This window comes from Papilio polytes, unplaced genomic scaffold (assembly GCF_000836215.1).
Source record: "Papilio polytes unplaced genomic scaffold, Ppol_1.0 DF824158.1, whole genome shotgun sequence".
NCBI classification, from domain to species: Eukaryota; Metazoa; Arthropoda; class Insecta; order Lepidoptera; family Papilionidae; genus Papilio; species Papilio polytes.
In genome coordinates this window covers 1,761,535-1,786,932 of record NW_013525046.1, presented here as the reverse complement: position 1 = coordinate 1,786,932, position 25,398 = coordinate 1,761,535, and the positions used below count along the sequence as shown (strand labels likewise).

At 33.6% G+C, this 25,398-nt stretch overlaps 5 protein-coding genes across 5 annotated transcripts in view; 3 read left to right on the top strand and 2 right to left on the bottom strand.

The window, feature by feature from the left end:
* The first annotated feature begins 1,524 nt into the window (after positions 1-1,524).
* On the top strand, positions 1,525-4,371 carry LOC106111623 (UDP-glucuronosyltransferase 1-5-like). The gene is made up of 4 exons (XM_013293757.1): positions 1,525-2,683; positions 2,981-3,206; positions 3,340-3,556; positions 3,762-4,371. Exons 1-4 carry the CDS (start codon positions 1,820-1,822, stop codon positions 4,039-4,041), a joined length of 1,587 nt encoding a protein of 528 aa, XP_013149211.1. The 5' UTR covers positions 1,525-1,819; the 3' UTR covers positions 4,042-4,371.
* A 2,114-nt stretch (positions 4,372-6,485) lies between these two features.
* On the top strand, positions 6,486-11,596 carry LOC106111505 (UDP-glucuronosyltransferase 2B37-like). Its single transcript, XM_013293623.1, has 8 exons — positions 6,486-7,578; positions 7,709-7,934; positions 8,025-8,241; positions 8,401-8,676; positions 9,438-9,631; positions 10,071-10,259; positions 10,912-11,128; positions 11,265-11,596. Exons 1-8 carry the CDS (start codon positions 6,712-6,714, stop codon positions 11,542-11,544), a joined length of 2,466 nt encoding a protein of 821 aa, XP_013149077.1. The 5' UTR covers positions 6,486-6,711; the 3' UTR covers positions 11,545-11,596.
* A 2,032-nt stretch (positions 11,597-13,628) lies between these two features.
* Positions 13,629-16,253, bottom strand: LOC106111628 (KIF1-binding protein-like). Its single transcript, XM_013293764.1, has 2 exons — positions 15,058-16,253; positions 13,629-14,486 (listed from the first exon to the last, which is right to left on the bottom strand). Exons 1-2 carry the CDS (start codon positions 16,025-16,027, stop codon positions 13,660-13,662), a joined length of 1,797 nt encoding a protein of 598 aa, XP_013149218.1. The 5' UTR covers positions 16,028-16,253; the 3' UTR covers positions 13,629-13,659.
* Positions 16,254-16,928: 675 nt separating this feature from the next.
* LOC106111630 (mesoderm induction early response protein 2) lies at positions 16,929-19,936 on the bottom strand. The gene has a single exon (XM_013293766.1). It carries the CDS (start codon positions 19,731-19,733, stop codon positions 18,549-18,551), a length of 1,185 nt encoding a protein of 394 aa, XP_013149220.1. The 5' UTR covers positions 19,734-19,936; the 3' UTR covers positions 16,929-18,548.
* A 166-nt stretch (positions 19,937-20,102) lies between these two features.
* Positions 20,103-25,398, top strand: part of LOC106111503 (transmembrane protein 87B) — an 8,874-nt gene continuing 3,578 nt past the window's right edge. Inside the window, exons 1-7 of the mRNA XM_013293622.1 lie at positions 20,103-20,369; positions 20,614-20,674; positions 20,768-20,856; positions 21,632-21,802; positions 23,239-23,394; positions 24,136-24,311; positions 24,871-24,978. Coding sequence (XP_013149076.1) covers positions 20,277-20,369; positions 20,614-20,674; positions 20,768-20,856; positions 21,632-21,802; positions 23,239-23,394; positions 24,136-24,311; positions 24,871-24,978 — 854 coding nt within the window. The 5' untranslated portion in view covers positions 20,103-20,276. The remainder of the gene's footprint in view (positions 20,370-20,613; positions 20,675-20,767; positions 20,857-21,631; positions 21,803-23,238; positions 23,395-24,135; positions 24,312-24,870; positions 24,979-25,398) is intronic.

Below are 25,398 nucleotides of genomic sequence, written 5' to 3'. Positions count from 1 at the left end.
AAAATGAGATTGATTTCCGATTTCTTCATTATATCACATTAGCAATCATAACCGATGACATTATTTCGGAGGTCCGTTTATTGTAGTTATACAAGTCGATGTTAATAATTTACAAAGTAATGATTGAAGATTTCATCATAATTTGTTGCTAAATTGCGTTGTTATAATATTCCACTAACTAGTTAGATTAGTAGAACAATCAATGTGATTTTAGTTTAATAGGTTATGTATTTTTACTATATTGTTAAATGTACTTCAAACAAAAGTCTTGTTACAAAAACAAATTCCAAAGGTGCTACAATCCGTGTTCGCTTGTTGTTATAGTTTTGTCAATTTATGTTATTAATTTTAAACATTAATTACATTTATCGTTTTAAATTAATTTAATTGACAGTTTTAAGAGCAATATTCAAATAATAAATTAGTTATAGTTCAAATTCAAACACAAGTTTTTTGTTACAACAAGGTTAATATGTGTTTTCTATGATCATGTTCATAAACTGTTGACTAATAAAATGACTTATAATTACTGTATCGTTTATATTGAATAACCTTGTATACTTACAGATGACAGCTAACAACTAAAGTTTATCTATACAAATACTGAAATTGTAGTGTCTGTAATATCAAAACAATAATTCCAGATTATGGGAAGATGATGTAATTGAGTTGGTGATAACTGTGCTGTCTGTCTGTCTGTCCGCAAGCCGGATTTGTCCGGTTAATCTCTGAAACGGCTGCACCGATTTCGACCGGACTTCTCCTAAAGCATAGCTGACGTAGACGGGCATATTATAGGCAACTTTTTTATCTTAATATAGCGTGGACGAAGTCGCGGGCAACAGCTAGTTATAACTAAATTCAAAAGATTTGTAAGCTGTTGCATTTTAAATAGTGTAAATTCTCTATAACATTACTAAATGATAACTTATTAGTTACGAGTTATTACTCGTTGATTTATATTGTTCTCTATTTAATAATACATTCTTTATAGCGTGGAAATTGCTTAAAAAGATTACTTTATTTTTTATTAGCACGTGTTAATCTCTACTGAGTTACCGAAGATTGTAAGAGAATAGCTCTTGGTTTATTTTAGTAAACATTGATGTTATTTAGCATTTAAGTACTAAGCACGTAGTATAACAAGGAAACTAGACAACAAAGGGCGCGAATGTTACGCATGGTAACAAACTTTGGCCTGTACTCATTTTTAAGGTGTCTAGACTTTTGTTATAACATCATTATTAGCAATTACTTAGAAATATTTGCACTGTAATAGTGCTTAGCGAGTTAAGGAAGTTATTTGTGTATTGATAAAAAAAAGTTTTATTAATACGCTCAATCGAGACAGGGAAAGATAACATTAATCTACGAGTATATCTAAATTAATGTTATAAAGAGACAATAGTTGTGTTTCTGTAGTAACAAATAAACTCAACGTTTTCTCCGCGCACATAAGTAATAATAGTAAATACATATTATTATAGAAAACACTAACATAATCCTGTAGTTTTCTACGTTTAAGTCCATATCCTATATCGTTGCCGATGAAGATGCTTAGCGTTATTGGATTACCTTCCGATGAAAGTTATATAAAGCAACCCAATACCTATGGTCAGTAGCTTTAACGATTATTGCTCAATTCTAAATTATTATCATGGTTTCGGTTCCTTATCATAATTCAATATATTCACAGAGATGTTTTAAGAATTCGCAAGTCATATCCTTTTGATAATCACTTTAGGCGGAAGACGTACATTATTCGCCTTATGAGACGAGGCAGTATAGTGACAGACGTGTGGTAAGAAACTTGTGCGCGATGCTGAATCATATAATTCTGTTAATCCTGGCGACGCTAGCCAGTCGCGACGTAGGCGACTGTGCACGCATCCTCGGACTTTTCCCTCACACCGGCAAGAGCCACTTTATGGTCTTCGAGCCCCTTTTACGAGCGCTCGCTGAACGCGGTCATCATGTTACTACCGTCTCCTTTTTCCCGCTCAAAAATCCACCATCGAATTACACGGATGTGGTAATCGAAGGTGCTATGCAAGACGGTCTGAGCTCGTTAGATATGTCCATGTTCGAAACATCTACTCCGCTGATGAAAGTTCCACTTTTAAATACAATACTAAAGAATATATTCGAAATGGAAATGTCCGCACCATTAGCCTTGGCGACGTGCAAAAGTATTATACGTCAGTCATCTGTGATAGAAGCCTTTAAGCAAAAGTACGACGTGCTTATTGTAGAAAACTTCAACAGCGATTGCATGCTAGGACTTGCCCATGTTTTCGGTATTAAAGCGCCCATCGTAGGTATTTCGTCTTGTGCTATCATGCCATGGACTTACGCCAGATTCGGTTTACCTGATAATGCCTCTTATATTCCCTTGGTAACTACAGCATACTCAAGTTATATGACGTTTATTCAACGACTGGATTCATTTATTTCGAAATTGTACGTGGACGGCATGTACCATATGATACAAAATAAAGAGCGTTCTGTGATTGAGAAGCACTTTGGTGTCAAGATTCCGGACTTGGAAGAAATAGGCAAAAAACAAACATCAGTGTTGTTGGTGAATACTTTTCCCACGCTTAACGGGGTTCGACCCACTTTGCCATCTATTATAGAAGTTGGAGGTATGCATCTAGATCATTCAAGAAAAGTATTACCATCGGTAAGTTTAAATTATTACACAAATAATCAATGCTTGTCAATGATATTGGTGTTGATAGGACATTACTTACATGTCAATAATACCGTAAGTGATAAAACATAGCTGAGAAAAGAAGCAGTATTTTCTAGCGTATAAAACTTTTTATCGCCTATCACCATCTAGCTGTCTTTAACCCACTCTATGTGTGCACCGGCAACAGAACAGATTGCCATCTTGCAGATCAATCTATGGGTTGTTACTACTTTATTAATCATGCTATGAAAGATGTAATATAACTATGATTTTATTTCTTACCAGTATATCGAGAAATTCCTCAACGAGTCGGAACACGGCGTCGTACTTTTGAGCTTCGGTTCTTTGATCAAGACGTCTACCATTCCCAAGTACAAAGAGGACATCATAGTGAATGCGCTATCCAAGTTGAAGCAGCGGATCATCTGGAAGTTCGAGGGGAGCGCGGAGGAGGGCACGCTCACCGGCAACATCCTCAGAGTCAAATGGCTGCCTCAGTATGAATTGCTACGTAAGATTTTCGCATATTCTTCATTTAACATATTAGAATTATTTCAAATGTAAAATGATCTTGCATAATACTAAGAATACAGTGCTAAGTTCTTTAATACTGACCATCGTTTTTTCTGATGATTGTGAAACAGAGCACAAGAAAATAATAGCTTTCATATCACATGGCGGTCTATTGGGCATGACGGAGGCGATCTCTGCCGGCAAGCCGATGGTGGTGGTGCCGTTCTTCGGGGATCAGCCCGCCAACGCCGAAGCGGCGGCTGTCGCTGGCTTAGCTACCACTGTACCCTACATTGAACTCACAAAAGAAAGACTTACTAAAGCATTAGATTTTGTGATGAGCGATGAGTAAGTTAAGTTTTTATTTTTGTTCAAACAAGAAAGTTTAAAAACTAACAGAAAAAAACATAAAAGCATGCAGAAGAAAGAAAATACTCTTTACAGTGTTTTGTACACTTAGATTATCTATTGGGTATCTTGAAATTTTAAAGAGATTTTACAATATTAAATTTATCTTAAATTGAACTGTTTATAAAAGTTATTTTATTTTCAGAACTAAATCAAATGCCAAACGCGTATCGAGCATTTGGCGCGACAGACAAGCGGACCCTCTAGAGACAGCGGTGTACTGGACTGAGAGAGTGATACGCTGGGGCCATCATGCGCCACTGCACTCGCCAGCAAGAGACATGCCTTTGTACCAAGTCGCCTTACTTGACGTTATCGCCACATTAGCTGTCGCCATTTTTATTTTATTGGCGATATCATGGTACATTTTGTCAAAAGTTTTTCGACTTTTATTTGCTAGAGAAAGTAAATTAAAAATGCATTAGTTATAAAACTAAATAATAGTGAGAGCTTCTTAACGCAACATTTTGCATCATTTACGCAATATATGGTCTGTTTTTAGTGATTAAGTATGACTAAACAATATTTATCAACAACATTGCGTTACGTATTTTTATATTAACACTAGCTTTTGATCGCGACTTCCACTGACCGTGAGGAATTAAAATAATCTAGTAATAGATGTGTACCTTATCAACTTTAAAAGCATTTGTCAAATCAGTTTAGTACGTTTAAAATCTTTTCAATAAAAACAAACAATCAAAGTTTCTTATAGATAATGAATTGCTAAAATCCATTATCAATATATAAGTATACACATACATCATGGATTTGTACAAAATGGCCACTTATTTACCAATTTGTATTGTAAAATTACACTAGTTATATTAGAAACACAATAAATTTGATTTTAGGTAAATAAATGATGTATTGTTATTTTTAGATATTACTCATTGTACACTAAGCTGGTAATAATTCATAAATTCCTTTTTTTATATGATAAGATACATGTTTTACATTTTTATGTAATTAATAAATTTGTTTATAAAGATAATTGATTTTATTTCCGGGCCTCATTCTTATTCACTTTATATTTCAGAGCTATTGAATGATTATTTCGTTATTATTTTTGACTAATATACTACAATATTGCACTTTTTAGTATAATAAAAAACCTTAAAGTTTAACAGTGGCGTAGCGAGCTTAGCTCGCGCCCGGGACACGATTCCTTTTTAACGCTCCTTTTCCTCAAATCGAAAAACATATAATTTTTACATCTAAAATATACTCGCAAATTAATTAAATTACATTTTTTTATTATTTTTATTACATATTGAATATTATTGAATATTTAATACATATTGAAGTTAAACTAATTCGCAAAGAAATTAAATTTTTGTCACTTTGTCTGTGTGTTTGTGGGAGCTAATCTCACAAGCGGCTTAACAGATTTTAATTCAATTTACACTGTCGTGTTGTTATAAGCACCACTTAATATTTATTGCCATTTTAAGCCGATAGGTGTATATTAATTGAAAATGATGTTAGTTATTATAAATTGCAATATAAAGGTTTTTCTATTATTATTTTTATTAATCCTAAGAAATAGACCACAATATATTCAAGGAGCTTCTTCACTTTGAAGTGTGAGGATATGGGCGACTGTCCACTTTTTCCATACCTTTCTCTACCTCTGCATTGTTGGTTCGCGGCAAATTTAATTCGAATTGGTCAAATCAAACACCTGTATTCCAATGTATTTTATCATATAAAAGGATCATTTTAAAGCGTTTGTTGCTTGACAGCCGCCAATGCCATATTTTAACGACTTTAAAACAGCGCTTGCGCAAGCAGCGATTGTGGGCGTAGGTGTTTACTTATTTTTTATTTCTGTAAGAGAATTTTGCCACCCCCTAAAATTATCCGCCCAGGCTCCAACCTCCTTAGCCTGCTAGCAAATCCGCCCTTGAATTGATAAGACTACGATAAGATACGGTGGTTTACATTCGTAATATTCCGTTTTATTTACGAAGAATCATTTATTATATGTGTATTGGCACATAATTTAGTATATTTTACAGAAATCAGTTATATTTATTTTCGCGGACCATTTGGCGCCCCCTAAGAGCTACGTCCGGGGCAAGATGCTCCCCTTTGCTCCCCCTTCGCTACGCCACTAAAGCTTAGTCCCTTATTGCACCATGCTAGCAGCTGTAATCTAATTTAAAAGAAAGGGAGGTTATGAATATCAAAAATATCTATTAAACGACTATTAGTTTTTAACGATTTAATTTTAAAAATATAACCTATTATTAATGAATACATGTTTTGAATGAATGACTCACGCCTATATAATCGTAACGTTGTGATGATATGTATATAGAAGTATCTAGAACTTCACGTAGTAAAATTATGATGATGTAATGTGTGAGCATTACAAATTGTTATAATCAATAATTACTTGCATATTATAGATGTTATCTTTTGATGTTAAATTTATAAGCATGAGTACATAAAAAAATCTATTATCTATATACTATTGACTATGAAAATGATACCAATTACAAATTAATGGTTCAAAATATTTTGGAAGAAAAGGTGGAAAGAACCATCTTTTTGCTCCAATAACACACCTAACGCTACAGTCCATCACCAAACTGAGACAAATAATAAAACATTAATAGCTTGTATTTAAAAAGTAACCCAACAAATAAATTTATATATGATCAACGTCTAAATAAAATGATGCTACAATAACAGAAATCTTGAGTTCATTTTACATATTTATCGATAATCTGAAAATAAAAGAGTTCCGTAAATTATTTTCTAAAAATATTTGATGAAACATGCTGATGAAGAAGCGTTACGAAAGCTTTCGCTGTAAAATTTTCTCGTGTACTTGACAATCTAAAGAAACAGTATTCCGAGGGCCACCAGATTGAAAAATAATTGTAAATCAGAGCTTGATATCTGTGTCTCGGCCACTTATCAAAACTCGAATACCCAATTACATATTTTGATGTGTTGTTCCTATTTTAAAACTTGCAAGTCACGACTTATTGATAATAAGTTTATAGTGAAGACGTACATTAGTAGCCACATGAGACAAGTTTAGACAGTTCTTTGAGAAGCGTAGTGTTAGAAACGTGTGCGCGATGCGAATTTATATAATTCTGTTATTACTGGCCACGCTCGCCAGCCGCGACGTAGGCGACTGTGCGCGGATCCTCGGTCTTTTCCCCCATACCGGCAAGAGTCACTTCATGGTCTTCGAGCCTCTTCTACGAGAACTCGCTAAACGCGGTCACCATGTTACTACTGTCTCCTACTTCCCGCTTAAGAGTCCACAAGCGAATTACACGGACGTGGTACTCGAAGGTGCGGTACATGATGGACTGAGCTCAATTGACTTATCCATGTTGGAAATGCCCAATCCACTCATGAAGATTCCTTTACTGAATACAATAGTATTGAATGCAGTCGGAATGGTAATGTTGTCCGGATTTGCGTTAGAAACATGCGAAAGGATTGTACGTCAGTCATCTGTGATAGAAGCCTTAAAGCAAAAATACGACGTGGTTATCGTAGAAAAATTTAACAGCGATTGCATGTTGGGACTAACTCATGTTTTCGGTATCGAAGCTCCTATCGTAGGTATATCGTCATGTGCTATCATGCCATGGACTTACGCCAGATTTGGTTTACCTAATAACCCCGCTTATATTCCCTTCTCAACTACAGCATACTCAAGCAATATGACGTTTATACAACGACTGGACACGTTTATTTCGTATTTATACATGGATAATTTATTCCACAATATGATACAGAAGAGAGAACAAGATATTATTGAGAAGCACTTTGGTGTGAAGATCCCGAACTTGGAGGAATTAGGCAAAAAGCAAAGTTCCCTGTTGCTGGTGAATACTTTTCACACCCTTAACGGAGTTCGTCCCACTATACCAGCTGTTATAGAAGTCGGGGGAATGCATTTAGATCATTCTAGAAAAGAATTGCCTCCGGTAAGTTAAAATTAATTATGATCACCAATTCTCAAATTAAGTAAACCTTGGAGTAAGTAAAATTTATGGCGGACAAACTTTTCAAGGATTTCAATTCTTGCTCAATTTAAGTATTATTTTTTCTTACCAGTTTATCGAGAAGTTCCTGAACGAGTCAGAACACGGGGTGATCCTAATGAGCTTCGGTTCCCTGATGAAAACGTCTAGTATTCCCAAGTACAAAGAGGAAATCATAGTAAACGCGCTAGCCAAGCTAAAGCAGCGGGTCATCTGGAAGTTCGAAGGGAGCGGGGAGGAGGGCACGCTAACTGGCAATATACTCAGAGTCAATTGGCTGCCCCAGTATGAACTGCTTCGTAAGTTTATCCCTTATTAATTTACATCATGCTAAAAATTCAATGCAACACATATAGATGTTTAAAATAGTTATTTTAAATGTTTTACAGAGCACAAGAAGATAGTAGCGTTTATCGCACACGGAGGTTTGCTGGGCATGACGGAGGCGATCTCTGCCGGCAAACCGATGGTGGTGGTGCCATTCTTCGCGGACCAGCCAGCCAACGCCGCGGCGGCCGCGGATGCCGGCTTCGCTACCGTGCTGCCATACACTGAACTTACTGAAGAAAGACTGACTAAAGCAATGGAATTTGTTCTGAGCGATGAGTAAGTTGATTTTTTCTTTTGCTTTAAAAAGTTTACAAATCGAGATTAACTATTAATGTGGAATTACGCATTTTTTTGAAATGTAAATACAATGCAGAATATATACCTAAACAAGGTTCCTTTTTAGCTTTGAAAAAAATCCTTTCTTAATCTTTTCAGATCTCAACTAAATGCACGTCGCGTATCAAGCATTTGGCGCGACAGACCAGCAGACCCTCTAGAGACAGCGGTGTACTGGACTGAGAGAGTGATACGCTGGGGCCATCATGCGCCGCTACACTCGCCGGCAAGAGACATGCCTTTTTACCAAGTCGCCTTACTAGACGTTATCGCCACACTAGCTGTCGCCATTTTGATTTTACTGGCGATGTCATGGTACATTTTGTGTAAAGTCTTTCGACTTTTATTTACTAAAGAAAGTAAATTTAAAACGCAGTAACGTTGAATAAGAGTGAATTAGTGAATAGTACGGATTGCTTTAATTATTTTGTTGTTGTTCATTGTAGACAATATTTATGTAGTTAGGTTTTAGTGTTAAATAGTATAATCAAGCGATATTTATCAATTACATTTTGTTTCATTATGTTTGGTCAATTTTTAAGTTCAATGCCGAATATTTGCTAATGTAGGCAAATCACTATATTAATCACTATATTAAAATTTTTTGACCGACTTCCCAAAAGAAAGAGGTACTCAATTCGTCTGTATGTTTTTTTTCCATTAGATTGGGTGGTAGATCCAAAGCATTCCCTCTTATCACTGTTGGATCGATTCTAATTTAAATGTGTACAGTCATTTGCAATAGTTTTATTGTAACTTAAATATCTAATAATTTAAAGCATAACAGATAACATCGTTCTTCACAATTTTTTAGAAACTAAAAAGTCAATACAAAACAATACTAGCAATGCTAAGATAAATTAACTGAGAACAATTAAAAATATATTACTAAATATTAGCTTGTTATCTATGTCTAGACCGTTATCATTAACATGTACACTATGTACGAATAAATATTATGATGAGTACCTGTTTTAACAATTTGCAAGTCAGTTCCGGATGATAATCACTTTAGGCGGAAGAGGTACATTAATCGCCACCTAAACTAATGTCTGTCAGTTCTCTAAGATAGGTGGGGTTAGTAACGCATGCGTGATGCGATTTATAATTCTGTTAGTCCTGACGTTGTTAACAAGCCGCGACGCAGGCGACTGTGCGCGGATCCTTGGTCTCTTTCCGCACATCGGCAAGAGCCACTTCATGGTGTTCGAGCCTCTTCTACGAGCGCTTGCTGAACGTGGTCAACATGTCACTACCGTTTCCTTTTTCCCGCTCAAGAATCCACCGGCGAACTACACGGACGTGGTGCTCGAAGGTGATGTACTAGATGGTATGAGCTCAATAGATGTATCCTATTTCGAAGCATCTAACTCACTCATGACCGTTCCTCTTGTGAATACAATACTAACGAACATATTCGAGATAGGAATAACCAGTCAATTAGCGTTACAAACATGCGAAAGTATAATAAATCAGTCATGGAATCATCATCATCAGTGATAGAAGCCTTAAAGCAAGAATATGACGTGGTTATTGCGGAAATCTTCATTGGTGATTGCATGTTAGCATTAACACATGTTTTCGGTATCGAAGCTCCTGTCGTGGGCATTTCATCATGTGCTATAATGCCATGGACTTAGGCCAGATTCGGATTACCTGATAATCCCTCTTATATACCATTATTACCACCATACACAACTAATATGACGTTCATCCAACGACTGGAATCGTTTATTTCGAAATTATACGTAGATAATATGTACTCTAAGATACAAATGAGCGTGCTATGATTGAGAAGCACTTTGGTGTAAAGATCCCGGACTTGGAAGAAATAAGCAAAAAACGAACATCAGTGTTGCTGGTGAATACTTTTCACACGCTTAATGGAGTTCGACCCACTTTGCCAGCTGTTATTGAAGTTGGAGGAATGCATCTGGATCATTCTAAAAAATATTGCCGTGGGTAAGTTATAATTAAAACAATGACTGTTTTTTTTTGGTCGTGGGATAATGAGTACGCTACAGATAACTTTAATTCTTTATTGTTGACACTTTATCAAGTGTACGTGGTGATACGAAAGCAAAGATAACAATTTGTCATGATAGCCTTTACTAGTATAAGCAAGTATAGTATTTAAAGACCTGAGTCATATTTTAATCAGGTCTTTGAAACATGCAACGATAGGCGTTGATGGGTACATACCATTTTATGAAACATTTTATGTGCTTAGTTCATTATATTATATGTTTAGCTACCTAACATTTTCTTTCCTACCAGTATGTCGAAAAGTTCCTGAACGAGTCACAACATGGCGTGATCCAGTTGAGTTTTGGTTCCATAATCAAAACGTCCAGTATTCCCAAGTACAAGGAGGATATCATAGTTAATTCACTGGCTAAGTTGAAGCAGCGGGTTATCTGAAAGTACGAAGGGAGCGGGGAGGAGGGTACGGTCACCGGCAATATTTTGCGAGTCAATTGGCTCCCACAGTATCAACTACTACGTAAGTTTATCCGAAAACTATTTTATTAAATTTACAACATGCTAAAAATGGAGTACCACGACCACATTTGCGATTATTAAAAACAGCATTTGTTTGATGTTCCACAGAGCACAAGAAGATAGTAGCGTTTATCGCACACGGGGGTCTGCTGGGTATGACGGAGGCGATCTCAGCCGGCAAGCCGATGGTGGTAGTGCCGTTTTTTGGGGACCAGCCTGCCAATGCCGCGGTAGCTGTTGAAGCAGGCTTTGCTACCATCTTGCCTTTTAATGAACTCACAGCAGAAGCTCTGACTAAAGCATTAGAATTTGTATTGAGCCCTAAGTAAGTTATTTTTATTCAATAATATTCCACACATGTCCACAGTTATTGCATGTTCGTATCTCGCAATATATGTACTATATTCATTACAAAACATATTTCATTTAAGACCTATAAAAGAAATTTTTCTTCTTTTCAGAACTCAATTAAATGCCCGTCGAGTATCGAGTATTTGGCGCGACAGACAAGCAGACCCCCTAGAGACAGCGGTGTATTGGACTGAGAGAGTGATACGCTGGGGCCATCATGCGCCACTGCACTCGCCGGCAAGAGACATGCCTTTGTACCAAGTCGCCTTACTAGACGTTATCGCCACACTAGCAGTCGCCATTTTAATTTTATTGGCGATATCATGGTACATTTTGTCTAAAATCTTTCGACTTGTATTTAGCAGTGGACGTAAATTAAAAACGCACTAACTTTACAATTACATAATAATAAGAGTTGCCTTTATAATATACTAGCTTACGCCCGCGACTCCGTCCGCGTGAAATAAAAACAAGTAACTAAGTAGCCTATGTGTTCTTCCAGACTATGCTCTAAACCTGTATCAAATTTCATGGAGATCCGTTTAGGCTACAAACGCTAGCAAACATCCATCTAAACTTTCGCATTTATAATATTAGTATGATGTGATTAAAATAATACATAATTACTTATATGCCCAATGTTTTAGAAATAAGCATGACTAATAATTTTGATATCACTGTGTTCGTTTATGATTCATAGATTTTATGATTAATAGGATATTTTATCTGTACTAATATAATATAGGAAATATATGTATTTTTTTTATATATTCGATTTATGTAAAAACTACTGGGCCAATTTAAAAAAAAATTCACCACTAGAAAGGTAATTTATCTATGAGTAAAATAGGCTATGTTTTTAATTATTTTTTTAATTCCACACGGACGAAGTCGCGAATAACAGCTAGTCTTATCACATAATTGAAACTGAATATAGAATCGCCTAGAAAAATAAGAAATGGTATATTTTATATGAACTTTATGTATTTAATTTATGCTATAACAGTGAAAAAATTATATTAAGTGTATGTATTAGATTCTCACATCAAGGAAATAAAAACCAAAAACATGAAATAAGTATTTTATTATAATTCCAAAAATATATAAATAAGATTTATATGAGAAAATGCATTAATTTCTTTAATTTAAATTTTGATCCATCAAATTGTCAAGTCAGTAGAAGTACACATCGTGGACTTTAGACCACATATGAAATCCATTTTTATCTGTTGATTTTTCATAGGTTTTTAACATAAAAAAACAAGTAATTAACAAAAAAATGACAACTGTATAATATGATAATTACAACAAGCAATACATTAGAAATATATATGTACTTATACAAGATTGATGTAAATAAAATTATGTAGAGATAAAAGCACTAAAGCCAAGTAGACTGACAGATATTGTCATTTTGCCGCGCATTTCCACAAAATTATTAAATGAATGAACGAATGACAGGAGAATGTCTTCTAATGATATACAAACCATACATTCTCCATACCATACACTGTTCTATTTTTTAACAGACAAATTATTTATACAGATGGTGGTCCCACCAAAAACATCAAACACAGAATTAGTGTAATTCCCTAGAATATCGCTTCCCATAGTTAATTTGGCGACGCTCATCATTGACATATTAGTCAAAATTAAGAATTATATTAAAGCAAGGTAAAATATAGGATGCTAAATGCTTTGTATTAAAATTACAAAAGTATATTTTAATTAAATAAATAGAATTTAAGCATTATTGTTTTTTTTTTATTTTCTCATTTTTCAAAGCCACAATCTTAGTATATATCAATATTCAATATTTTCAGCAATAATAGCGTTTTATATATCTTAATGATAAATGCAGGGTACATATATGTGTGTCGTTAAAAAACAATAATAAAGATCAGTAACTACCCACAGTTCTGACAGTTTTAAATGAAGAGTAGTACTGTTTGGTTGAAACTGTATAGGCTGTCAATTGAACGTTACAGTTAAAATTTTGCTTACATAGTTTTAACTGATCAGTTCAACTGTTCAGTTAAAACTGTCAGAATTCGACATATGATAGGTCTTATAAGGTAAATACATAATTTTTCCTAAAGCTTTAAGCTTTACATGTTTCATAATTTCTTCCGCTATTTTTAAATTTTTATTTTAGCTCCCATTCCAGATATCTCTTCACGCAAATTTTATTTTTTAACGCAACAGCATTTGTAGATTATTTTTACAATCTGAAATGGGTAGTCATTATCTATTTTATTCCAAAATAAAATTATTACCGAAATTGAATTTTCAAAAATCCTTTAAAAACATTGACACATTTAAACAAAAAGCTATGAGTCATTTTATGAATAAAAATGTGTAGACTGTAGTGAAGTAAAGAGTGTGTAGGTAATTTTTTTAGTGTAGCTTGCATAGAAACCAGTATGGGAAACTGGTAACACTATATTTTTTTTGTTAATTAGAAAATAACCGTGTATATGCTGAAGCTGAAGTTTCTATATATTTTTAGGATACCAATTCACTTTCGAGCTTTTTTATTTTAATTGGAAGAATCTGTACCATCTCCTTACAGAGGCTGTATTCTTCTTTCATCATAGATGCTGCCTCTTCATCACTTTTACAGATATCAACCACTGCTTGGTATGACTCGTAACTCTTTTTAATATTACTCAATTGCATAGCTTTATCCAAACCAATTCTTTTCATACTATTCCTCCCCATATACGCATAAGCACTTACAACTGGCCTTATAACATCAAACTCTAATTTCCGAGGCAATTTTCCATTTTTATCTTTAATAGAATTTAAGAAATGATCATAATTTTCAATGCTTTTCTCACATAACATGTTGATTTTCTTTAAAGCGTGAGGCGTTGGTTTCTCAGAAGTCTTGTTGACTTTATCCAATTTTATATTCAATATCTCCGAGTACACTTCACCTAGTTCGTACCACAATTGTCGACAGTACTGTAAATAGTACACCGGGTTGATTTCCTTAACAAGTTCTTCTAGCATGTCCACACGACGTTTGTGCATTTTCGCTTGTCTTTCGTCGTCTTCTTCGAAAAATGCTAAATAAGCATATGATTGAGAACTGTCCTGTGTTAGTTTTATATAATCTGATGCTAGTGAATCCAATTTGTAGTATTCCTTCGCTTTGTTCAACCATGATTGACAGTTGAGAAATACTTCCCGAGCATCCTGATACATTAGTAGGAATTTATCTGTCACTTTGTTCTCATATTTGGAAACATCTAATTCTGGAAAATTGAGATTCTTTATGTCTCCACCGCAGATATTTTCAGTATCTTCTAGATTCAAATTTGACATATCTGGAAATATAGATAAAATACATATTAATAATAAAATAATCATACTAATATTATTATTGCAGATGTTTAAATACATAGCCATCCATGTTTGTAACTAAGTATCTACAAATTGGTGTAATTTAAAAGATCTCAATGAAATTTAGTACAGATAAAGACCATAGTCTGAAAAACCACATATGCAACTTTTTTAAATTCATTCAAAGCAGCGAGGAAATGCTATGAAAGATAATGGAAAAACCAGTAACAAAACTAAAAGTAAAAACATTATGGCAAGCTTTTTGATTTACAGATGGCAGGGATAAACTTATTATGTGTGTTATTGTACACAATTATACAACACACAATTTGCAAACTCAAATGCAGTTACTAAAACTACTAAATTTTATCAAGATTCATTTTTCTGAAGTAAAACTAAGGCATATATCATGAGGAGTAACAAAGTCAAAATAACTAAATATAGAGTAAATAAGCCTATGGGATTTTAATTTTTTACCAAAAGAACACTTGAGAATTTCTATTTCAAATTGTAAATCAAACATATTTGAACAATATGTGATGAAATTGTATATACCTGTTATAGCATCTTCTAATCTTTCTGCATCATCCATCAGTCTTGTTTTAGATGCACTCATCAATAACAGACAGTACTTTGCCCAACATCGAGCAACATCTGCAGATCTGTGCTTAAAAGTCTCCAACTTAGCCAAGTGTGCATCCTCATTACTCTCCACCGCTTGCAAACTCTGCTCATGTTGTTCAAGAATAGTAGATGATGCAGCCAATAAATGCCTTGATTGGAAGAATCCATTCTGTTCAGCAAAATACTGTGATAAAGTTGCAGAATTTAAAGCCCAATCAATCGGTTCATAATCAGAATATTGCAACTGCCTTCTTAATGTAACATAATAGTAAATGGCTGCTTTTAAATTCTGTTTCAAAGCCCAAAATACTTGTGCCAGATAATATAAAGTTAATGTATGTGCTTTCTCAAATAGTAAGAAATCATCAGCACTTGTTTCACCAGCATTGTTTACAATCTGCTCAATTGCCAGAGGTATTTGTAAAGTGCATTTAAAATTCTCATACAAATCTTTGGCTTTCACTAGGTATTCTCTAGCTTTCTCTTGTTCACCGCGATTGGACCATAAAATACCGAGATTATTATACACACTAATAAGAGTTCTAACAACCTCAGGTTTAGTTGCATTTGGCGTTAACAGTTTCTCAGCTTCCACAAGAACATTTTCACTTGCAGTTAATTCTTCGGTCTCCATATCTATTATACCGATATTTAAAAGTACGGTTCCCATCATAGCGTCAAGTTTGACTTTATCAATACACTCTTCGGAGTTCGACGGGGATATTGTTGGAAGTGATACATACATATTTAGTAGAATAGCTTTAGCCTTATATTTAGAAGCGTAAGGCTCGTTTTCCGGATCATTTTTACTGTCCTCGTCGAGTAATTTACGAACTTTTCCATAATTTTCTTTGAAATCGTTTATGATTTCTTTTGCAGTCATATTTTCTGTTACGATCATTTTATGTTCAATTATACAATTGTTATGCTTGGTTTGCTAATTAAATTTATGATATTCTTAACAAATTGAATTTGAATAGGTTAATGTAATTAATTATAGCCGTAGTGGGTTATTTAAACAATTATTTCTTCATCTCGAAGAATATTATTTGATTTACATAAAAATTTGTCAATTTCTGTTGTCACCATTGTCACTTGTCAGTTTGTAAGCTGTCTTCTGTCGCCGGCTGTCACAAAGATTTGTCATCGTAAAAAATAAAAAGACTTGTTTTTATAAAAAAAGTAACCCTGAAATGTAAAATAAATGAAAACTACTGTTATAAAAAAAGGTATTTTCTAGAGCTAGCGAGGAAAGTTAAATATCGTTCATCGTTGTTGATCTTGCCGAAGACGGCGAAACTTTTGTTTTGTCTTGTAACTCATTTGTGTTGAATAATTTGTTATTAATTTTTCTTTTAAAAGTTAAAGGTAAAATTTTGATTTCATCCAATTGAGTTGACGCGGGAAAATAAATTCTTCCTAGGATGCTTTATGGGTACTAATTACGGCTAAGCACAAAGATAATAATTTTGCTCAAATTTAAATAATTTTATTTTAATGAGTTTTTACTTGGTCCTTCGAGATTTTATTTTTACGAATTTGCAGTAAATATCAAACCAACACAAGCTCACAGTAATATTTTTAGTATCCTTTGAAGTCAACTGCAAGTCAATTCGCTTTGCTGTTCACTAACTTCATATATTTATTGGGAACTTCCTAGATGGAGCACAAATCATGGTTCATATTCCACTCTCAATAAAAACTCAGTCTACCCAATAGTTGTATTATAAATACAATGCAGGTAATAAACATTTGAGGCATCATAGTTTAGTCAAAAGCCTTAAGGAGTAAATCAAAACACATTTCAATTTGCACTGTTTATTCTTAAATAAAATAATGTTAAAAAAATTACAACTTCTTAATATTTTTTGCTAGCAAGTAGCACCGGGAATAAAAAGAAGTTCAAAGTGGAAACGACAAGGCGATAGTAAATTCTCAACAGAATTACTGTTATATTAATGAAGCTGAATATAGATTGGACCCCAAATAAAATGGATTTTTAAATTGAAACAACTTTTAATGATTTTCTTAATGTTAAGACCTTTTGTTGTTGCTTAGTTGGTATATGATTTTCACATAATTAAATTATTGGGAAATTTAAATGTTTTCAATGAAAACAACAAAGGAAAGATTGCATTTCCACATAAGTATGAATGATATGTAATCATAATTTACTTCGAAAATTTTAGATTAAACAAAAATTTTCATTCATAATTATACAGGCACTTTAAATAAATATTTCTAAGTCAGATTTGACACAAAAAATATGATTATTATAAGTCCATATTTTTGATTTTAACTTGAATAATTTTTAGGACACTCTAGGAGGGCGCTAGTTAGCTACGATTCATTAGTTTGACATGCCCATTAGATCAGAAATCATGGTTGGTCTAAACAAAATCATTACTAAATGCAAAACATTTGTATAATTAATCATGGATCACATGAATTACGTCAATTTAAAGTTTGCAAACTGATGTATACAGTATTTAGTACTTTTAGTACATAATCTAATTAACTCATGTACATATTGACTTGGCTCACGGCCAAATTCTGAAACGAATATCAAACTTCGCTTCGTAAGCGCTGCTTACATTCTAACAAACATTTTATTGGAATTTGGAGTTTTTATTGCTTCATCAATTAAGACACTGTTACATATTTAAATGTCGTTTCAGTATTCGGTCGAAATTCTTATAAAATAAGTAACATATTACTAACGTAAAAATTACTGTATCCTTTCTTGTTTGTCTCTCTTCCAATGTCAATGAATATATTCATATCCAAACTTGATTATTTTGGTAGATTTTAATGCAAATTTTGCTATCAAAGCTTATAAAAAAAGTAAACTTAAAAAGTTAATTAAATAAGCCTGCCATTAACAGAATTTCCTAACTAACACATTCAAATTCGTAAATATTTCTCTCTACCCCCTTAATAATAAGTAATCATTTTAAAACTATTAAATAACATTATTTACATTGTACTGTTGACTGTATAAAACATTATTCTTAGATGCATCTATAAAATACTTCAAGTTTCGATTTTCTATGAATAAGGGGGTTATGGTACAACATGGACATAATTTGTTTATGCAATATTTGATCATATGGAATTAAAAAAGACATATATAGCATTTAATAAAAAGTCTAAAATTGAATATGCAGTAGTTTAAGAAGCTGTTAATATTTAAGAATAGATGGCGCCAGTATCTCTGCGATGTGTTAATTCAAGTATTTTATTTATAATTTCCTCTTTAAATCTCATCAACCTGCATATTACTTCATTAAACATTATTGATCAAATATCAGATAAAGAAATTTGAAGTCAATACCATCACTATTTACTACTAACTAATAACAATGCATGTCACAAAACAGTGCAATCTACGTGGATACTGGCAAAGCCAAGTATAGCCTGTATTAGGAAACTATATCTGTTTCTGGTTCATCTGTTGACATTGTTCGGGGAGGTGTGGTGTGTGTAAGTTGTGAGAAAACTTCTTTTTCACCTAAAGCTAACGGATCGGGTTGTGTAGCCGGAGATGGAACATACACCAACATCGGTGTTGGTGACACCGGCCTAACAACACCAGCAACTGTCCCTTCCTGCTCTTCTAAGAACCTATCCATATAATCTGTGTGACCTGGGTGCAATGTGTACTTTTTCTTTTCTAGCCGAGTCTTATTAGCAAATATATCATGTCTCTCTGTCTTTTTCCATATGTAATAGAACTGTACAAGCTCACCGACTGACCGTGTCCTGACTTTTTGTTGTCGTATTTGATGAAAATCTTTACCATGAGCTTTAATGCCATTTTCAAAGTTACGACACTCCTCTTCTGACCACACACTTGCATGTGCAGGAGTTTGTGCCATTATGCGTCTTCTTCTTAGTGCTTCTTCCACATTGTGACCACACTGCTGTAATAAAAACAAAGCCTCTTCATCATCACGAAGTTGTTTGCCCTTTGGCACAGCATCTACACCTGCACCTGAGTTCATAGTACAAATTTTCTTCATATAATCCTCAATTACTTTCTCTTCTAAAACACTGGGATTCCATAATAATTTATCTTCATTTTCATAGGGTAATGCATCATCGTAACTGCATAAACCTTCAGGTATAGCTGCTTGATAGTCGCTACCGACCATAATTGTTTTTTTCCAATCATCCTCATCGGGACTGTAATCACAATCATCTTCCTCCTCGGAAGGTGGACGAGACCCCGATCTTAGACACCGTGTCGCCTCAGGGCTAGCTGTTTCATTATATAACTGCTGTAATGCAGAATCTGGCTTCTGGTTTTCTTCCGGTACCACTTCAGGTACCTGTTCAGGAATAGGCTTCTCCATATTTCTATTGTAACCATATAGAGCTAGAAGTTCCTCCAAGGGCATATCACCTTCTTTCTGGAGACTATTCAGTTCCGCTTTAGGGTCCTGATGTTCTCCCGCCGCCAAAGCTTCTTCTTCGTCTAGTGTTCTCTCGTCATCAAAATCATTTACCATCATATCAATAGTAGGTTCGAATAGAGACTTGTCGTTCCCCACATCCATGCTGGCATCGTGTTCGCTTACACTGGCTACCAGCGCGCAATCTGACATGACTATCACCAACTATCACGGTGATTGAACCACCGAAACATGACAAGTTATTAGTATTGAATCCTTTCTTTTAAATTCTAAGGTGTGTAAATAAATAGAAAACATCACAATTATCACATATTACACTACTTATTTTAATGAAATGGAATTTACAAAACAAAAATATTTTGACACGGAATCTACTTTACTATGGAGTTGTCAACATAAAGTCACAGATTACCAATATAATTTTTTTATGTCTTAGCAACAGATAATAAACTTCTTTTCCATAAAATAGAAATGTGAAAATAAGACAATAAATTATCATTGTAGCAACACTGTGGTAAGTCCCGTAATGTCATTGTCAAACTTTAACTGTCAAATTGTGCTTTATGTTTCATGTATTTATATATTCTTTTCTTCAGCGACTGCGGCAAATAATTTATACTTAGTAAAATGTGTTCTCACTTATTTGTATAAATTACTTAACTGAGACGATGGTTAAGTACTCTATAGATTCCCAAGAATAGTGTTTAGCTTCCGAATGTAACCCAAAAAATTAAAATGTTTCGAAGGTTTTTGGTACTTATTGTAGCGATCGTTAAAGTGGCACAAAGTTTTTCAGATGTCGGAAAATGGGATTTACCGCTTAATGGGGTAAGATAGTCTTAGCTAGTAGTATATTCTTTTCTGTTTTAAGTGCTTAAATATCTTTTTTCTCTTCGGTGAAAACCCTTGATTAAAGATTCATTACAATTATATTAATAACAACGTATTATCGATAATATTATGTAGGCATTATATTTTAGCCCTACATAACTGTTATCTAAGTTAATCGCAACAGTTACAGTTATGTCCATCATTATTGTAACTGTACTAGTAAAACATTTTTTATTTTCAGAACTTTTGTGAGTTTACCATCGCCAAGTCTCTGTTTAAAGATTCAGAATTACGTGTTGTTGGTAAGTGTACAAAGGAAATCAAGGAATTTACATTTTAATACAACAAGTAGTTTTAAGATTCTTATTGTCATATAATTGTTATTTTAATTACAGTGCACTGTCAAGAATCAGCGAATGTCACAGTGGCCTATCAGTGGGAGCAGAGTCCCTGTTCACCTGATTATTTCCACTACTTTGAAGAGGTTTGTGTTTTCACTAATAATTTTTATTTTCAACTATACTATCATAAAGAGGACAGATTTGTATTTTTGTGTGTATTAAAACTCAAAACCTACTGGGCCTATTTCTAATATTCTTTTACCATTAAAAAGCTATATCATCGGTAACATAGGATGTGCTTTTTATTATTTCTTAATTTCAGTCTTCTTCTTCTTCAGAAGAAGAAGAAGACTCGCGAGCAACAGCTAGTTATAAACAGCAAAGTAATTTGTAGAAGAATAGAAAAAAAATGATACAAAATGTCTTCAATAAAACTATTATCTAATATCTATTACCATTATTTAAGCTCTCTTCCAGTATTAAATCTAAAGTTTCCAAATTCATGTAATCATAAAGAAAACATTTGCAACATTTATTGGAGTGTTTGCAAGTAAATTAGTCCCAAGGTTAGAATAGTAGTAATTAAAATGGACGATTTTGTATGTTAAAATTTTTGTAATTATGCTAAATGTATGTAATGAAGATAACTATGATATGGACATTTTTAAATACTGTTATTATTCAATCAATGTCTATACTAATATTATAAAGAGGAAACATTTGTATTTTTGGATTTGTTTTTACATGAATCGAATACATACTTTCGATTATAATATAAACTACTTGTTCGATTTTCAAAATTCTTTTACTGTTAGTAAGGTAATTTATCTGTGAGTAACATAGGCTACATTTTTTTATTTGTTGCGAACGAAGTTGCAACAGCTAGTGAAATGTAAAGTTTCTATTTATTTATTCCAGAATATTGTTGATTGCTCAAATCAATTATACAATGCTCCAGTTAATGAGATATCAAATGCAAGTTCAGTGCAAGTGAAAAAACTCAGTTGCCATGGGAAGGAGTCTATTTTCCTCTACGATGTCAAGGACAAAGTTACCGAAGGCACAAAGAAGCCGGCTGCTTCCACATCGGTAAGTATCATAATGCAAAAGATCTTCTAAACTAATATGATTTGTATTTTTATATGTATTAAATTAACTTAAAAACTACTGGGCCAATTTTAAAAATTCTTTCACCAATAAAAAACTATGTTATCAGTGAATAACATAGGATGTGTTTTGTATTATTTTTTTATTTGATGCGGACGAAGGCAGCATATTATTTTATAAAAATAGTGAAATAACGTGCCCATTTACTTATATATTATTCCTTAAATTATATAATAACATTCATGTCTATAACTCAGTGGTGTAGGCAGAGATTATGGATTTATGTATAGTTTCTTATACTAATGTAAAGAGTTTAAACTTGTATTTTTATATGTGAAGAAACTCAAAAACTACACTTATTTAAAAATTTTTCACCACTAGAAAGTTATGACTGAATAAAGTGGGATTTATATGTTTAAAAGTCTTTGCTTATTACTAGATTATTTTTAAAAGCGTCCCAAGAAGATATTCTTTGATACCCAGGTTTGATATGTCTGCATTTATATTTGTCAGTTATAAGTAATGTTAGTAGAATATTATAGCCTACTTCAATTTTATAGGGTTTTTATTTTCTTGTGTAACAATTCAGTTTAACTGATTATTATGTATTATCTACCACACCTAATTCTCTAGTTTACTCAACAATTTAATGTCCAAACATTAAAACTACATTAATGTTACAGGTTTATCTATATCTTTGTTACTTATAGATATGTAATAAAACACTTTTTTTTTAATTTGTGGAATTTTTCATGTAGTTTAAGTTAATATATATAATAAAATTGAAGTGTCTGTTAGTAATATCAAAAGAAAATTTCCACATTTCGGGAAGATGATGTATTTGCATTGCTAATAACGGATATCGCATTTAAAAATTTTTTGTCTGTCTGTCTGTTCGCTAGCCACGTTTCTTCCGAGTAATCTCTGGACCTTACTGAAGGGTAGCCGACAGACAGGCATATTATAGGCTACTTTTTATATTAATATTGCCTGGACGAAGTCGCGGGCAACAGCTAGTTTTATAAATCATGTTTATATATATATTTTTTTCATCTATACTAATGAGGCAAAATTTGTATGTATAATAATAATTCGAAAACTACTAAGCCGATTTTAGAAATAATTTCAGCATTAAAAAGCTACGCGATCGCTGAGTAAGATAGGTTATTTTTTACTAGTTTTTAATTTCACATGGGCCAAGTCAGCAACAGCTAGTGTAAAGTAATTACACTCTCATTTGAAATTTGCATTATTTTAAACTAGCTTATGCCCGCGACTCCGTCCTTATGAAATTAACCAAAAACCTAAAAAGTAGCCTATGTGTTCAGCAGTTTAGGCTACAAACTCTTTCAAACATCCATCTACACTTTCGCAATAATAGTATGATTTTTTCAAGTTTTTTTTATCTTTTTTTACAGAAAATGCCCCCCTTAATAGTGGTGGAAAGAGAAGGTATATATGTATTCAGGATGATGGTGAGAACAAATACGGAGACTACAATGAATCTGTCAGTTGGAGTTGAGATGGTGGCACCCTCGGGATACTTGTCCGCAGCCATGTGGCCTCTCTTACCTGTAAGTGGTATATCTATACTAATATGCGAATTACTGCGTACATCTGGATAGTGGTGGCTTTGTTTTTTTTTTTAATTCCAAGTTTTCTATACTAAAATTGATCATCCCCCTTATCCTATTCCCGCAGGGTCTGCGCAAACGTGTTTTTGTCCTCCAAATAACTCTATCATACGTCATTTCAGTCATCACTCCCTTTTTGATTATGTCACCTTTCACGCAATCCATCCATCTCTCCCATACTAATATTATTAAGAGGTAAGAAATATATTTTTGTATGTATTCATGTAACACAAAAACTATTAGACCAATTTCAAAAAATCTATGTTATCAATGATTAACGAATATTTTTTATTTGACGCGGGCAAAGTCGCGAACAACAGCTAGCATACTATAATTGAAAATATATAGCATACTATATTTGAACTTTGTTATATTACACAAATTAAGGGAAGTCATTGGCTCCTGTAATACAGGGAATTAACCTAGTAAAGGAGCCAAGGATATACATATAATTGAACAAAATATCGAATTTAAAATTAGAAGTTAAAAAAACAATTGTATTTGTAAAATTATATTTGAATTGTGATATTGTATGTTTGTTTGTATAAATAAATAAATAAATATTAAGTTAACAATCGACTATAAATAAAACTATTGAGTGTGCGTGCTAGATGTTGTATTTAAGTTTTTTTTTATAGTTCTCGTATAAGCTATGGTTTTAGCATGTATATTTGTGTTAAGTTCTACGGCGTGATGTGCGGTGTGTACGCGGCACTGTGCTGCGCGTGGCTGGCGGTGTGCGCACTCCAGTGGCGAGACCTGCTGCGAATCCAGTACTGGATTGGCGCTGTCACGTTATTGGGTATGGTGGAAAGCGCTACATATTACGGTGTATACAGCGCTATTAATAACACTGGGTAAGTAACATTGTCTTGTGTCAGATGCTAAATTTTGGTTCTAACTTTCCCTTTTGTTATAAGGAAAGGGTCATAAGAAGATATGAATAAGATAGATGTTCATACAAATAGGAAAGGCAAACCTCTTGCGGATGTCTATGAGTTGTGGGCGTTTCGCTATTTTGGCGAATTAATTAGCTATTGTACGAATACTCTGTAAAATCTGTGCAATACTAAGACCATACAGAACATTGTGGAAGTAATTTCGTATTAATTTGAGTGTCCGAGGCCAATTCTAGAAATCTTATTTCCATGTTTTTCTAATCAGCATATGATGAGAAAAATTTGTCAAACTCTACATTACAAATGTCAACATTACCGTTACCATAATAACCTTGCTTTCGTAATGTTAGCAGCTTGTAATTTATGGTCCTTTTTCCACTTGAAGGTTTTATCCACTTTATCCTCTAAGTTTAATAGCGTGAAAATATACAACCTAAAGTAGTAAGTGTAGGGCTTATTATTACGTTTTTTTGATTAACAATTAACAGAAATGTACTAATATTTTGTATAATTTTAGATATTTCAACACTGAAGTGTACATGTTCGCGGAGTGGGTGTCTGTGGCGAAGCGGGCGCTCGCCCGCATGTTAGTCATTATTGTATCTCTAGGATTCGGTATTGTCAAGTAAGTCAATACAGTTTTGTTACTTTCATTTATTTCAAATAGTAATTTTTGGTAAAAACAATCTTTTCTAATCTGTATAGATTTAAAAGTAAGAATTACCTCCAATTGTTAACCCTCACATCCAAGGTTTCTTAAAAGGGGTGCTGTAAAATGTCTTCCATAATAACTCCTTCCCTTGGTAAAAGAGGAGACGCCGTAATCTCTTTCATAGTATGAACCTGTCATCTCCACCCCCTTTGTAAGATGGATGCCGAAGAAATGACGCCCATGGCGCGTATATTAGTTAACCCCTTATATAAAGAGGCCACAATCGGTGTCAAATGGTTATAGCGCGGATGGTGCTAAAAGCACGCGTGTGACGTTGTGTTTAGTCGTGTGATGTGTGACGTCATGTGACGCCGTATGGTGGTGTGTGAAGTC